The following is a 12,060-nucleotide window of genomic DNA, read 5'->3' as shown; positions in this document are numbered from 1 at the left end:
CTAGAATGTTGCATATTATAGCATTAGAATGATCAGTTTTGCCTTTCGTGGGGTGACTTTAGGCTCTAACATCTCCATGGAGACAAGCAGATGCTAACCTGTGTAAGAACACCTTTAAAGAATACACACAATTTATCTGTGATATGAGACATGCTCAAATCAAACACAACTTTTACTAAAAAGAATTCTAATGCTGGTTTATGAACTGGATTTCAATACTACAAAATTGACTCAAAACTCAATACTTACGATACAGCAATGGACATGAATAATGGTACATTCTTTAGCTTATATTTATTCTGAAATTGTATCCTGTGAATGTAGCTTTTTAGTTTCGATACTAATATACTTTTGACAGCTTAGTTCTGAACTGAAATGTCCATTACCAAAGTAGGTGACGAAGACTCCTCCGATCATGGCCCCACAGCCCCGGCCCAGCCCCAGGTGCAGGCCCTGGAGGATGCCCTGGGCCGGAGGTGCGGAGGGCGGGGGGCACGGCGGCGCTCAGGAAGGAGATGCAGGCTGCCCACACGGAGGCATGTGTCACTCCTGCGACACACAGACCAGACACACATGAGACACTTTACACACTGGCATCATGTTATTACAATGTTGATTTGTGTTTTGGTTCTCAGGATGATTTTCCAAACATTCTGTTGTATTAAGACGATATGTGAAACTTTAAAAAACAAATATTAGGCATTCTATGTATTGTTTTAGGCCTGTACACATGCGCGTGAGCACCTTTGCTTTGGCATTTCATAATTTAAAACTTAAAATAATGCCTGATTTAAAAAAGCAGACATCACTTCACAGCCTCAGTATAATCTGGTGCAGTTTGCCATCGAGAATTACCAAAGTGAAAACAATTACGCTGCAGAAAGAGGAACATGTCTGGACATGTCAATGCAGCAATGATGTGATTTCACAGCAGAGATGTTTGAAGCGAGTCTGCCGGTGATTTATAGACTTGTAAACTTTATAGAAACTGTGTTCTGTCTATGACATCACAAACCCAGGAATTTCAAAGGGAGGGTTTGGTGAGGCTGAGGCAAAGGGCTTTTACAGAGAACTACTGAAAGCATTTTCAAAGAGGGCCGATGCGTTGGATGGTAGATGGACTCCGAAGTGCGTCCATGCTCACTTCCTATTTGGAGCACGGCGGCAAGGCAAGGCAAGTTTATTTGTAAAGCACAATTCTTACACAAAGTCATTCAAAGTGCTTTACAGAATAAGTAATACATTAAAATCATAATAAAAACAAATCCAAACATAACAAAGCATAACATGTTATATTAATTAGACCTAATTCTAATTAGAGCCCACACCCTGCACAGGTCAATAGGCCGAACTAACAAACAGAAACTGTAAACAAGTAGGTGTGTTAGTTTCAGAGTAGTTAGTTAGATTCTTCCTGCAGATATAAGGAAGTGTCCACCAACATCTGACCAGAACAGAAGAAGCAGCTTGGATGAGCTGCGAAACTTCTTCAACCAAACTAACTTTTGTCCAGTCGACAAACTGAATTTTCTACCTGGATGATTGAGGGATTCTTCACACATCTTGAGAATAACTCCTAATGAGTTCATTTTGTATCCTGGACATAATGGCTATAATCCTCCAGCTCTATTTAGGCAGAGGAACCTTGTCCCCACATTAAGAGTCTATCTCAAAAAGATGGACTGGTTAACTAAGTGTCCACTATAAAATACACACACGAATGGGCTGGGTCTCAGGAGGATATAAAAGTGTTCAAAGCGTGTGCAATGATCCTGTAAAACATGGATGGAGTTTTTAAAAGTCTTGAATGAAAGAATGAATGACGTGTAAACTCCAGGTGTGTTTTGGAAAGAGGCAGAACATTGTAACACGGTTATGAGGTAAAAAAAAAAGTCTTATTTTGGGTAATATGGGTTTAAAGCATAAGGAACTTTTTCTATAAGCTGCAAGGTTAATTAAGCACTATGATATGATCTTATGTCATATCATACGATCAAAAGCAAACCAAACTACACTGGAATATACTGTTAATATACAGTAGATGCCAACAAATGTCTTTCTCCAAGTCCAAATGGTTTCTAACTTTAAAGAGAGGATCCACCACCAGAGGGCAGTGTAATAATATTCCCAGATCTAAAACAGCCCTGGGCCAGTCTGCGTCTGCTTTCTCCTATCAACTAAATGACAGAACCAGATCCCACTGAGCAGATAAACCAAAATCAAATCAAAAATCGATCAAAAATTACATTTACAGATCTGTAGTACTGACTGTAGGAAGTGGACTATGCCTGCGGTTCTTAAACTTTTCACTTTTCAAGTATCACCTAAGACACTATGTGTAGTATTTGACTAACACAGATATTGAACAAGATTAAAACAGGTAAAAAAAAATGGACTAAACCATGAATAAGGTCGTTCTAAATCATGATAGAACCAAAGGAGCGCAGTATTTATTTGTGTTTAATTTCTTTACAATACTGGAAAGATTTTTTTTTACATTTTTTTATGTAATAAAGTAACATTTGACCTGTAGAATAAATCACTTAGCTTCTGTCTATTATTTATTTATTTATTGTAGCTGATGCCTTTAATGATATGGTATATTTAAATACTGTTTTACTGGAATTATTTTGCCTTGTCATAAACTGTTTTCATGATGACATATTGATCTGTATCTAAATGAAACAAACAGTCAAACTGAGAAACACTGACTACTGTATGTATTATACTGTGCATTTATAATTGAAATGTATCTCATAGTTCTTTATAGAAGCCTATTTAGAGTTAGTTCCTGTATTTACGATGTGTTTCTGCCAACTTATTTATGGTACAACCTGAACATACATTCAGGTCACCTTTGCCCTTAGACTTCTGTAACTGTAACTTCTGTACATTTTCCTGTTAAATAAATACATGTATTTACGCTCTGGATTATAAGACACACTGTCATTAAATGGTCTATTTTTGAACTTTTTTCACAAATAAACCACACCGGACTTTAAAGGAAACCCAACAGTGTGATGGGTGAGTGGTTTTGTTTGTTTGTTCGTTCACGGTGACTCTGGGCTTTGTTCAGTTGTGGCGTGTAGGGAGGGTGCTGTCTGGGACCAACGGATTGTCGGCGTGTTCGCAGTGACTCAGTTCTTCAGTCGTGTCTAGAAGTGGCACATTGCACTCGCTTTTTCGGTTTGTTCCTCTGTTCCGTTCCTTGTCGTCGTGGAGTGATGAGTGTGTCTGTGGGTGTGTTTTCCTCTGTGCGGTCGCTGTCTGCTCCGTGTGAGTTTGCGTGCGCTGTGGGTGGTGCGGCTTTGTAGTTTACTGAAGTCGTGCTGTGACACCTGAGTGGATTCGTGTATAGGGTGCTCTGGATTGTGGGGCGCGCAGTCATTTTTTGAAGGGGTTGGAGGCTTAAGAGTGCATCTAATAGCCCGGAAAATACGCTACATCTTCCTCTGCCTTTTGCGTGCGCTCGCAGGAGCTTTTATCGGTGCAGAATGTTTCGTCGACATTGTGGGTTTTGTCGGGGAGAAAACTTGCAAACATACAGCACTTCAGAATCACACTGGTAGAGATCCAACATTTATGTAAATTTGGCTGAACACATTCTGTACTGTACAGGATACAGAAGTCCTTTAGCCAATCAGGACGCAGTGAGAGGAATGCAATGCACGTTCATACACTGTAAAAAAAAGGCATGCAAAATTGCCCCCCCCCAAAAATCAGCGAAACTGCGAGACCGCGAAAGGTGAACCGCGATACAGTATTGCGCCTAATAGTCTGAAAAATACGGTAATAAGGTAACAATTTACTTGTACAGAGTAGAATAAATCACTTAGCGTCATTCTGGTATTTATTTATTTATCGTAGCTGATGCCTTTAATGATACGGTACATTTAAAAACTAGTTTACTGGAATTATTTTGTTGTGTGTCAGTGGCATAAAGTGTTATCATTATTGATCTGTCTCTAAATGAAACAAAACTCAAACTCAGAAACACTGACTACTGTATTCTATTGTGCATTTATAACTGAAATGTATCTCGTAGTTCTTTATAGAAGCCTGTTTAGAGTTAGTTCCTGTATTTACGATGTGTTGACTGCTTCTGCCAACTTATTTATGGTACAACCTGAATGTACAAGCATCTTTGCCCTCAGACATTATGTAACTTCTGTACATTGTCCTGTTGAATAAAGACATGTACAAGAAATTCTAAGACAAAAACGGGGCACATTTTTGAGGGAATAATTACCTAAATCCGCCCTACATATTGGCTCAAAAACTTGAAAAAGACCAAACAAATCCAACTCCAAATCCAAACTGGGTTACACAAACATTGTATCTTTGCGTTTGTGTGTGTGAAGACGCAGACGATATGACCCTGTACTTGAATCTAACGTGAATTCAAGTCATTGCACATTGTGCTGTGTGTGTTTGTGTGTGTGTGTTTGTGTGTGTGTTTGTGTGTGGTTTTGCGGCTGATAGAAGCGTGTGTTACCTTGAAGGACCTCCATGGGCAGTACGGTCCAGGCGTTGTTGATGTAGGAGATGTAGAGGTAGCGTGCGGTGTTACAGGCCAGACCGATGTACAGCACCCTGGGGACACAGAATCATGGACCATTAACAACAGCAGCATTATAAAATATTATAAAGTCAAATGATACATAATAAGGCCCACATGGTACCATATTAGGGCTTTTATCGCAATGTCGTGTTAACTCATCACAAATATATGAGTTGTGTTTCATTTGAACAAGTCTGAGTCATCCTTTCCAATAATTTCTTTTGTAGTTAGGGGAAGTTTATCATTTACTTCGTGCTGGAGACCGACAAGTGACCAATAAGCTTTGATAAGGCCTTATCAAATGTGTCACCTAGCAACCACAGTGTCAACTAAAGCCAAAACCTGTTTAATTTGCATGTTTATGACTGGACTAAATGTTTCAGTGCGTTTACAACTTCAGAAGTACTACTCCAGCATTCCACAGTAACTTTCAATGTATAATACTCCAGCCTTCTAAAATAATCTTCAAAGTATAATACTCCAACCTCCAAAGTAACTTCCATAGTATAATACTCCAACCTTCCAAAGTAACTTCCATAGTATAATACTCCAACCTTCCAATATAACTTCTAAAATATAATACTCCATATTTTCCAACTATCTGTTGTAGTTGGACAATGATGGAACTCTAATATTAAATTTAAAAATCTAGAATTCACAGTGCACATTTTAAACTTGAGCAGAGAAACTGTACATGAGTAACCTTAACAAAACATGGACATTCTTTAGTAAGAGGCGTGACAGCCTAATGGTACATATGGGTGCACATGTGGGCGCGTGCAGGCCGCTCGACCCACTGCTGTGCTCCTGGCATTTGTTTGGGATCCAGGGACGTAACACGGACTAATACCTGAATTGCACCAGCTCTACCTGGTGAGAGGCCAATGCTGTGGCCCTTTGGATATACTTTTTCTGGAGCTCACTAATTTGGAATTAAAAGACAATTCTTTCTGGACGTAGGACAGGATTCAGACTGCTGTGTGCAGGGCTCTGGATTAAATAAGTAATGGGTGAATGTCTATGGTTAGTCGTGCGCGTGGACAATAAGACTTTAAAGAGGTGCTGTACTTCGTAACCTAAGTTGCCTAAGTGTAATCTAAGTGGCCTAACATAATTTCAGCTCAAAGCAGCCTTTGCCTTTGCCTTAGTTTTATTTTATTTATTACAAGCAGATGAATTAAAAGGGCAACAGTAATACAGAACAGTCAATTACCCAGAAAATACTTCATTGTGATTGGTAAACTTTTACACTCAATGTGGGTTTTACACTGACACCATTCACATTCTGGTGTTTTTTCTTTCCTCACTTGACACATAATAGAATAATTCAGAACTAAACTATAGTGTTGTAGTGCGTCAGTGCCTGAGCTGGTGTGAGAGTGTGAGGGTGTGTTATTTACACAGGTTAATATTGACTGTCTGAAATGAACAAACACTAAACCTGTTTGTTCAAAACACAACAGTCAAAATGTCATGTAAAAAATTGTAAAATAAATATTGCTCTTTTATCCAATATGAGTCCATTTCGATTAATATAGGCCCTTTAAAGAACATGAAAACATATTTGACAAGAATAGGGATGTAACAATATCCAAATCTCTCAGTACGATATTTTCACGATGTACATCTCACGATACGATATTTATTGCAATATTTTGTGGAGGCAAAAAAACTTTGAATACGCTACTTTTTTCTCTAAAAATACTTAATCCAAAGACTAAAACAGCTTATAACAGTTATTTCTTCTTGTAGTCTGTACTGAAACGGAGCAAAGGATCATGGTCTATGTAGTTGTCTCTATGTTTTTTAGCTTTTGTTGCACCATAACTCTTCATTTAAGCAAAGAAACTTGTAATTCGACATATTGTGATGGTCCACGATATTATTGTGAGACTTTTGACGATACGATTTGACAATATTTCGATTATAGTTACATTCCTAATTAGGACTGATCCAACTTTCGGGTTATTGTACCAGTTTTATATCGTGCTTCAAAATGAGTTAGACGGTACTAAACCAGGACTAAACTGGGCTTAAAACAGGATCAACTCCAGTGAGTGTAAATGATTCCTCCGCCGCGGGGACCGGCCTCCAGACGATTAGCTCTGTGTTGACTGAAAGCATTAGCTGTGGAGCGCATTAGCTGTAATGTGACACGTCCCTCTCACGTAACAGCCCCGCACACAAGCCCAGAGCGGAGGGGGGCTTCACGTCGCTCTTCCCTCTCACTCTGACCCCAACCGGAGGGAACCAGGCAGACGCAGAGAGAACACAGCATATCACTGTACAGCCACGCTCCAATATCTGTGTCACGTCACAGGAAGAGACTCAGACACAAAGAGAAAGTGTCAGTGGTTTTATTGTTCGATTTGGAGAGAGAGGATGAGGAGAGTGAAAAGGACGATGAGAGGATGAGGAGAGAGAAGAGGAAGATGAGAGGATGAGGAGAGTGAAGGGGACGTGAGAGGATAAGGAGAGTGAAAGGGACAGTGAGAGGATGAGAGGATGAGGAGAGTGTAGACATGATGAGAGGATGAGGAGAGAGAAGGGGACGATGAGAGGATGATGAGACTGATTAGGACGATGAGAGGATGAAGAGACTGATGGGGACGAGGAGAGGATGAGGAGAGTGAAGTGGACGATGAGAGGATGAGGAGACTGACAGTTATGATGAGAGTATGAGGAGACTGAAGGAAACGAGGAGAGGATGAGGAGAGTGAAGTGGACGATGAGAGGATGAGGGGAATGAACGAACAATGAGAGGATGAAAAAATGAGGAGACTGATGGGGATGATGTGAGAAAGAGAGGATGAGGAAAGTGAAGGGGATGATGGGAGGATGAGGAGAGTGAAGAGGACGATGAAAGGATGAGAGGATGAGAAGAGTAAAGGGGATGAGGAGAGGATGAGGAGAGTGAAGAGGACGATGAAAGGATGAGGAGAGTAAAGGGGACGATGAGAGGATAAGGAGAGTGAAGACATGAGGAGAGTGAAGAGGACGATGAAAGGATGAGAGGATGAGGAGAGTGATGGAGACGATGTGAGAATGAGAAGGTGAGAAGAGTGAAGGGATGATGAGAGGATGAGGAGAGTGAAAGGGACAGTGAGAGGATGAGGAGAGTGAAGGGGACGATGAGAGGATGAGAGAATGAGACTGTTGGGGACGATGTGAGAATGAGAGAATGAAGAGAGTGAAGGGGACGATGAGTGAATAAGGGAGAGTGAAGGGGATGATGACAAGATGTAAGGATGAGGAGAGAGAAGGGGGCGATGAGACGATGAGGAGAGAGAAGGGCATGATGAGAGGATGAGGGGAATGAAGGAACGATGAGAGGATGAAAAAATGAGGAGGCTGATGGGGACGATGTGAGGATGAGAGGATGAGGAGAGTGAAGGGGACGTGAGAGGATAAGGAGAGTGAAAGGGACAGTGAGAGGATGAGAGGATGAGGAGAGTGTAGACATGATGAGAGGATGAGGAGAGAGAAGGGGACGATGAGAGGATGATGAGACTGATTAGGACGATGAGAGGATGAAGAGACTGATGGGGACGAGGAGAGGATGAAGAGACTGATGGGGACGATGAGAGAATGAGGAGAGCGAAGTGGACGATGAGAGGATGAGGAGACTGACAGTTATGATGAGAGTATGAGGAGAGTGAAGGGAACGAGGAGAGGATGAGAGGATGAGGAGAGTGAAGTGGACGATGAGAGGATGAGGGGAATGAACGAACAATGAGAGGATGAAAAAATGAGGACGACTGATGGGGATGATGTGAGAAAGAGAGGATGAGGAAAGTGAAGGGGATGATGGGAGGATGAGGAGAGTGAAGAGGACGATGAAAGGATGAGAGGATGAGAAGAGTAAAGGGGATGAGGAGAGGATGAGGAGACTGAAGATATGATGAGAGGATGAGGAGAGTAAAGGGGACGATGAGAGGATAAGGAGAGTGAAGACATGAGGAGAGTGAAGAGGACGATGAAAGGATGAGAGGATGAGGAGAGTGATGGAGACGATGTGAGAATGAGAAGGTGAGAAGAGTGAAGGGATGATGAGAGGATGAGGAGAGTGAAAGGGACAGTGAGAGGATGAGGAGAGTGAAGGGGACGATGAGAGGATGAGAGAATGAGACTGATGGGGACGATGTGAGAATGAGAGAATGAATAGAGTGAAGGGGACGATGAGTGAATAAGGGAGAGTGAAGGGGATGATGACAAGATGTAAGGATGAGGAGAGAGAAGGGCATGATGAGAGGATGAGGGGAATGAAGGAAACGATGAGAGGATGAAAAAATGAGGAGGCTGATGGGGACGATGTGAGGATGAGGAGAGTGACAATTACGATGAGAGGATGAGGAGATTGAAGGGGACGACGAGAGGATGAGAGGATGAGGAGAGTGAAGGAGATGATGAGATTTAAATACTAATTTTGGTAATTGCTAATACTTCAGGCAAAGAAATCAGCAAACATGTCCTTCACTGTGTTCACAAGTCTTACTGTTGTAGTCATATAATGCCTCTGGAATGGTTTTCATATCTACTGTTGTACACCATAGATACTAGGGATGTCCCAATCACATTTTTTTGCCCCCGAGTCCAAGACCGAGTCATTTGATTTTGAGTCCCGATCCAATACTTCTATAAAACATTATAAAATGAACTAAGAGCAAAGAACAAGATCCAGGATGTGTGCGGGATCAGATTTCTGTACTGATTTCAATGTGTAGTATTTGATTGAACTTGCTGACAATCTTTACTTTTACCACAGTCTGGTCTTGGAATGTGTAACTTAGTATATTTAATGAACTGATCAAAACAGGAACCAGACCAGAATCAGGATCGAGTCCGCTGACTAGGGTTGTCAAAAGTATAAAAACTCAGACACTAATTGATGCTAAAACTAATACTGAAACTTAATACTCATTTGCGCAAGTAACAATACTAAAGAAGTCAAATTCACAGGACAGAAATAAACCTTGAGCTGTATCAGAACAAGTATAAGAGCACATAGACTAGTTTATGCTCATTTGAAACTCGACTGGAGGACTGAGGGATTACACAGATATAAAACCACGTGGGAATAGAAAAGAAAGTGATCTCATTTCACATTGTCTGCATAGTGAAAGCCTTTCTCACACATGCATGTCAGAATGAGCTGCGTGGACAGATCACTCATGAATATCAGTATTATTCAAACATACCTGAAAGAAAGAAACACAATTGTGGGATATTTTTGTCAGGACACAACTAGTTCAGCAAGATAAACCACAATCAAATTAAAATGACTATTTGAATGGACGCGATTAGCAAATTACAAAGTACTATAATTTCCTCTATAAACCACAAAACCACAAAACCTCCAATAAAATATAAAAACTGCTCACCCTGAAGTTCAGATGTGCACCAACACGCTCGGAAATGTGAGTCTTGTATGAGCTTGTCACTTCACATTTCACTCTTTTTTTCATTAAGGTTTAAAAGAGAAAGTCAGTTCAGCAGAATATTGGAGTCTTGAACGTGCATCATGTAACTTTCTAGTGGAGGGTGTGCAACCTGCTTGTGGGATTTTAGAAGAATGTTCCACAGTATGGCATTAAATCAAACCTCTGTCGCCATGGTAACAAGCATGTGACACTATTATGAACCTAAAGATCAGGGATTGTATTTATTATTTAAGCATGTTATAGAAATGTTGCATGTAACGTTTCAAGGTAAAGGCCATGAAATAGGGATGGGCATGATTAGTCGATTAATCGATAATCAATCATTAAGTATTTTGTTGATTACGTTCATTTTTAATCAACAAACCGAATGTCGGTTGCTGTGAGTAGCGCAGGGTGACCAAATGTCCGTTTTTCCCCGGACATGTCCATTTTCCACGTCTTGTTCCTGGCCGTCCAGTTTTGTTTTTTTTATAAAGTGATGCAGATGTTCAGGTTTTCATGATCTTTCATGGGGCCATTAAACTGAGCGTCTCTCGTAGCTCTCATAGCTCTCATAGCTAACGCTAACCCTAACCCTAACTCAGAAGGAGTGAGCAGACACAGACAGTCTGCAACATGCCGAAGCACAAATGCGCATTTAACGATGACTTGTACAAGAAGTTCCCCGTTTCTTGTCCTGGTTGAAACAAGTGTGAGTCCATGTGCACAGTGTACAAAGCAGCACATATGTTTCAGTGTCCAGTGGCGGTGCCAGGGACCTTAAAGCACCAGGACACCGATAAACATGAAAAAGCTTTGCCAGATGAGAGTCGTTCAATGTCGATGGTGAGGCCCCACCTCCCACCCCCCGTACAGTGTCCTGGTTTTGACAAACGCAAATATGGTCACTCTAACTTATATTCCACTGAGTCGTGTCCTTTAGTCCAACAGAAGTTAGACCGCACCAGCGCACAAGAGCTGTTTTCTTTGCTTAGTTTATGCAAATGAGCATGTGGTTTTAAGTTTTGTTTCTGTGAGAGTTGCACAAAACTGAATTAAACACATTATAATGTCAAACGGGCTGATGTGGCTCTAGAGTGGTCACGGTTTATATGTCGTAAAGTTGAATTTATTTATGCAGATTAGTAATAGTAATAATAATGATGATCATTTTAATATAAAAACATTAGTGATTAATCAATAATCGATCGTTAATTTTCCCGAGGATCGATTAATGAAATTTCATCAAATGCCCATCCCTAGTATGAACCTGACTTTCTTCCATGTATCTGAATCAAGGTAGCACCAAAAACCTGTAATTAAATAAATGCAAGATAACATATGTTTATAGCCATATTGTGGAACATTCCAGGCAAAGAATAACATCTCCATGGAGACAAGCAGGTAGCAAATTTCATCAGAAAAATGCACCTTTAAATGATATCTTTTTTTTTTTCCAGTATACTTTTCACTGTAAAATGTAACATGGAATGGTGTAAAAATACGCAAACATTGTTAATCTAGTAATTTGAAATGATCCAAATGATGTAGTGAAGGTGTATGGAGCACTTCCGGTATTACCAGATGACATCACAATGTGGAAGGTGGAGTATTTTCAGTTTGAGAGAAGAACTCAGCAGAGTTTCTGTGTAAAACATGTGAATGAAACAAAACACAACTCCAGATCTGTTTGTCATGAGGAAACATATAATGTTGTTTCCTCACTGTTGTGTCACATGGATCACAAATAGTGTAAAATTGGCTCTTTAAATAATTCCACAGCCACTGAGGAGCAGGCTTGACAGTAACATGACAGAAACATGAGCTCATCATGACTAAAGCTGTATTTATTTCAATGTATACAGTGTTCAATTGAAACTTTCAGCTGTTCTAAAGAGTTTAATCAAATAAACACAAATGTTTCCTATGAATCCAAAGGCAGTGTGTGAGAGCAGCTGTGAGTGGCACTGCCCCTCTGAGTCACGGTCACACCACCTCTCATGTGGACACTACAGTGGTATAAATAGCAGCAAAAGAAGAGGTATTTGAGCTGGATTCAGACTCTATATAACGTGTCCC

At 40.6% G+C, this 12,060-nt stretch overlaps 1 protein-coding gene across 1 annotated transcript in view; it reads right to left on the bottom strand.

The window, feature by feature from the left end:
* mfsd6a (major facilitator superfamily domain containing 6a) overlaps positions 1-12,060 on the bottom strand; it is a 32,695-nt gene that overhangs the window by 10,792 nt on the left and 9,843 nt on the right. Inside the window, 3 exon segments of the mRNA XM_020927080.2 lie at positions 387-471; positions 473-549; positions 4,496-4,593. Of these exon segments, the coding sequence (XP_020782739.2) occupies positions 387-471; positions 473-549; positions 4,496-4,593 (260 nt within the window).

Source organism: Boleophthalmus pectinirostris, unplaced genomic scaffold (genome assembly GCF_026225935.1).
Source record: "Boleophthalmus pectinirostris isolate CB_2022bp ecotype Guang Dong unplaced genomic scaffold, ASM2622593v1 HiC_scaffold_11, whole genome shotgun sequence".
In the NCBI taxonomy this organism is placed as follows: Eukaryota; Metazoa; Chordata; class Actinopteri; order Gobiiformes; family Gobiidae; genus Boleophthalmus; species Boleophthalmus pectinirostris.
The sequence above is the reverse complement of the archived record's forward strand: the minus strand, read 5'-3'. Positions and strand labels throughout refer to the sequence as shown.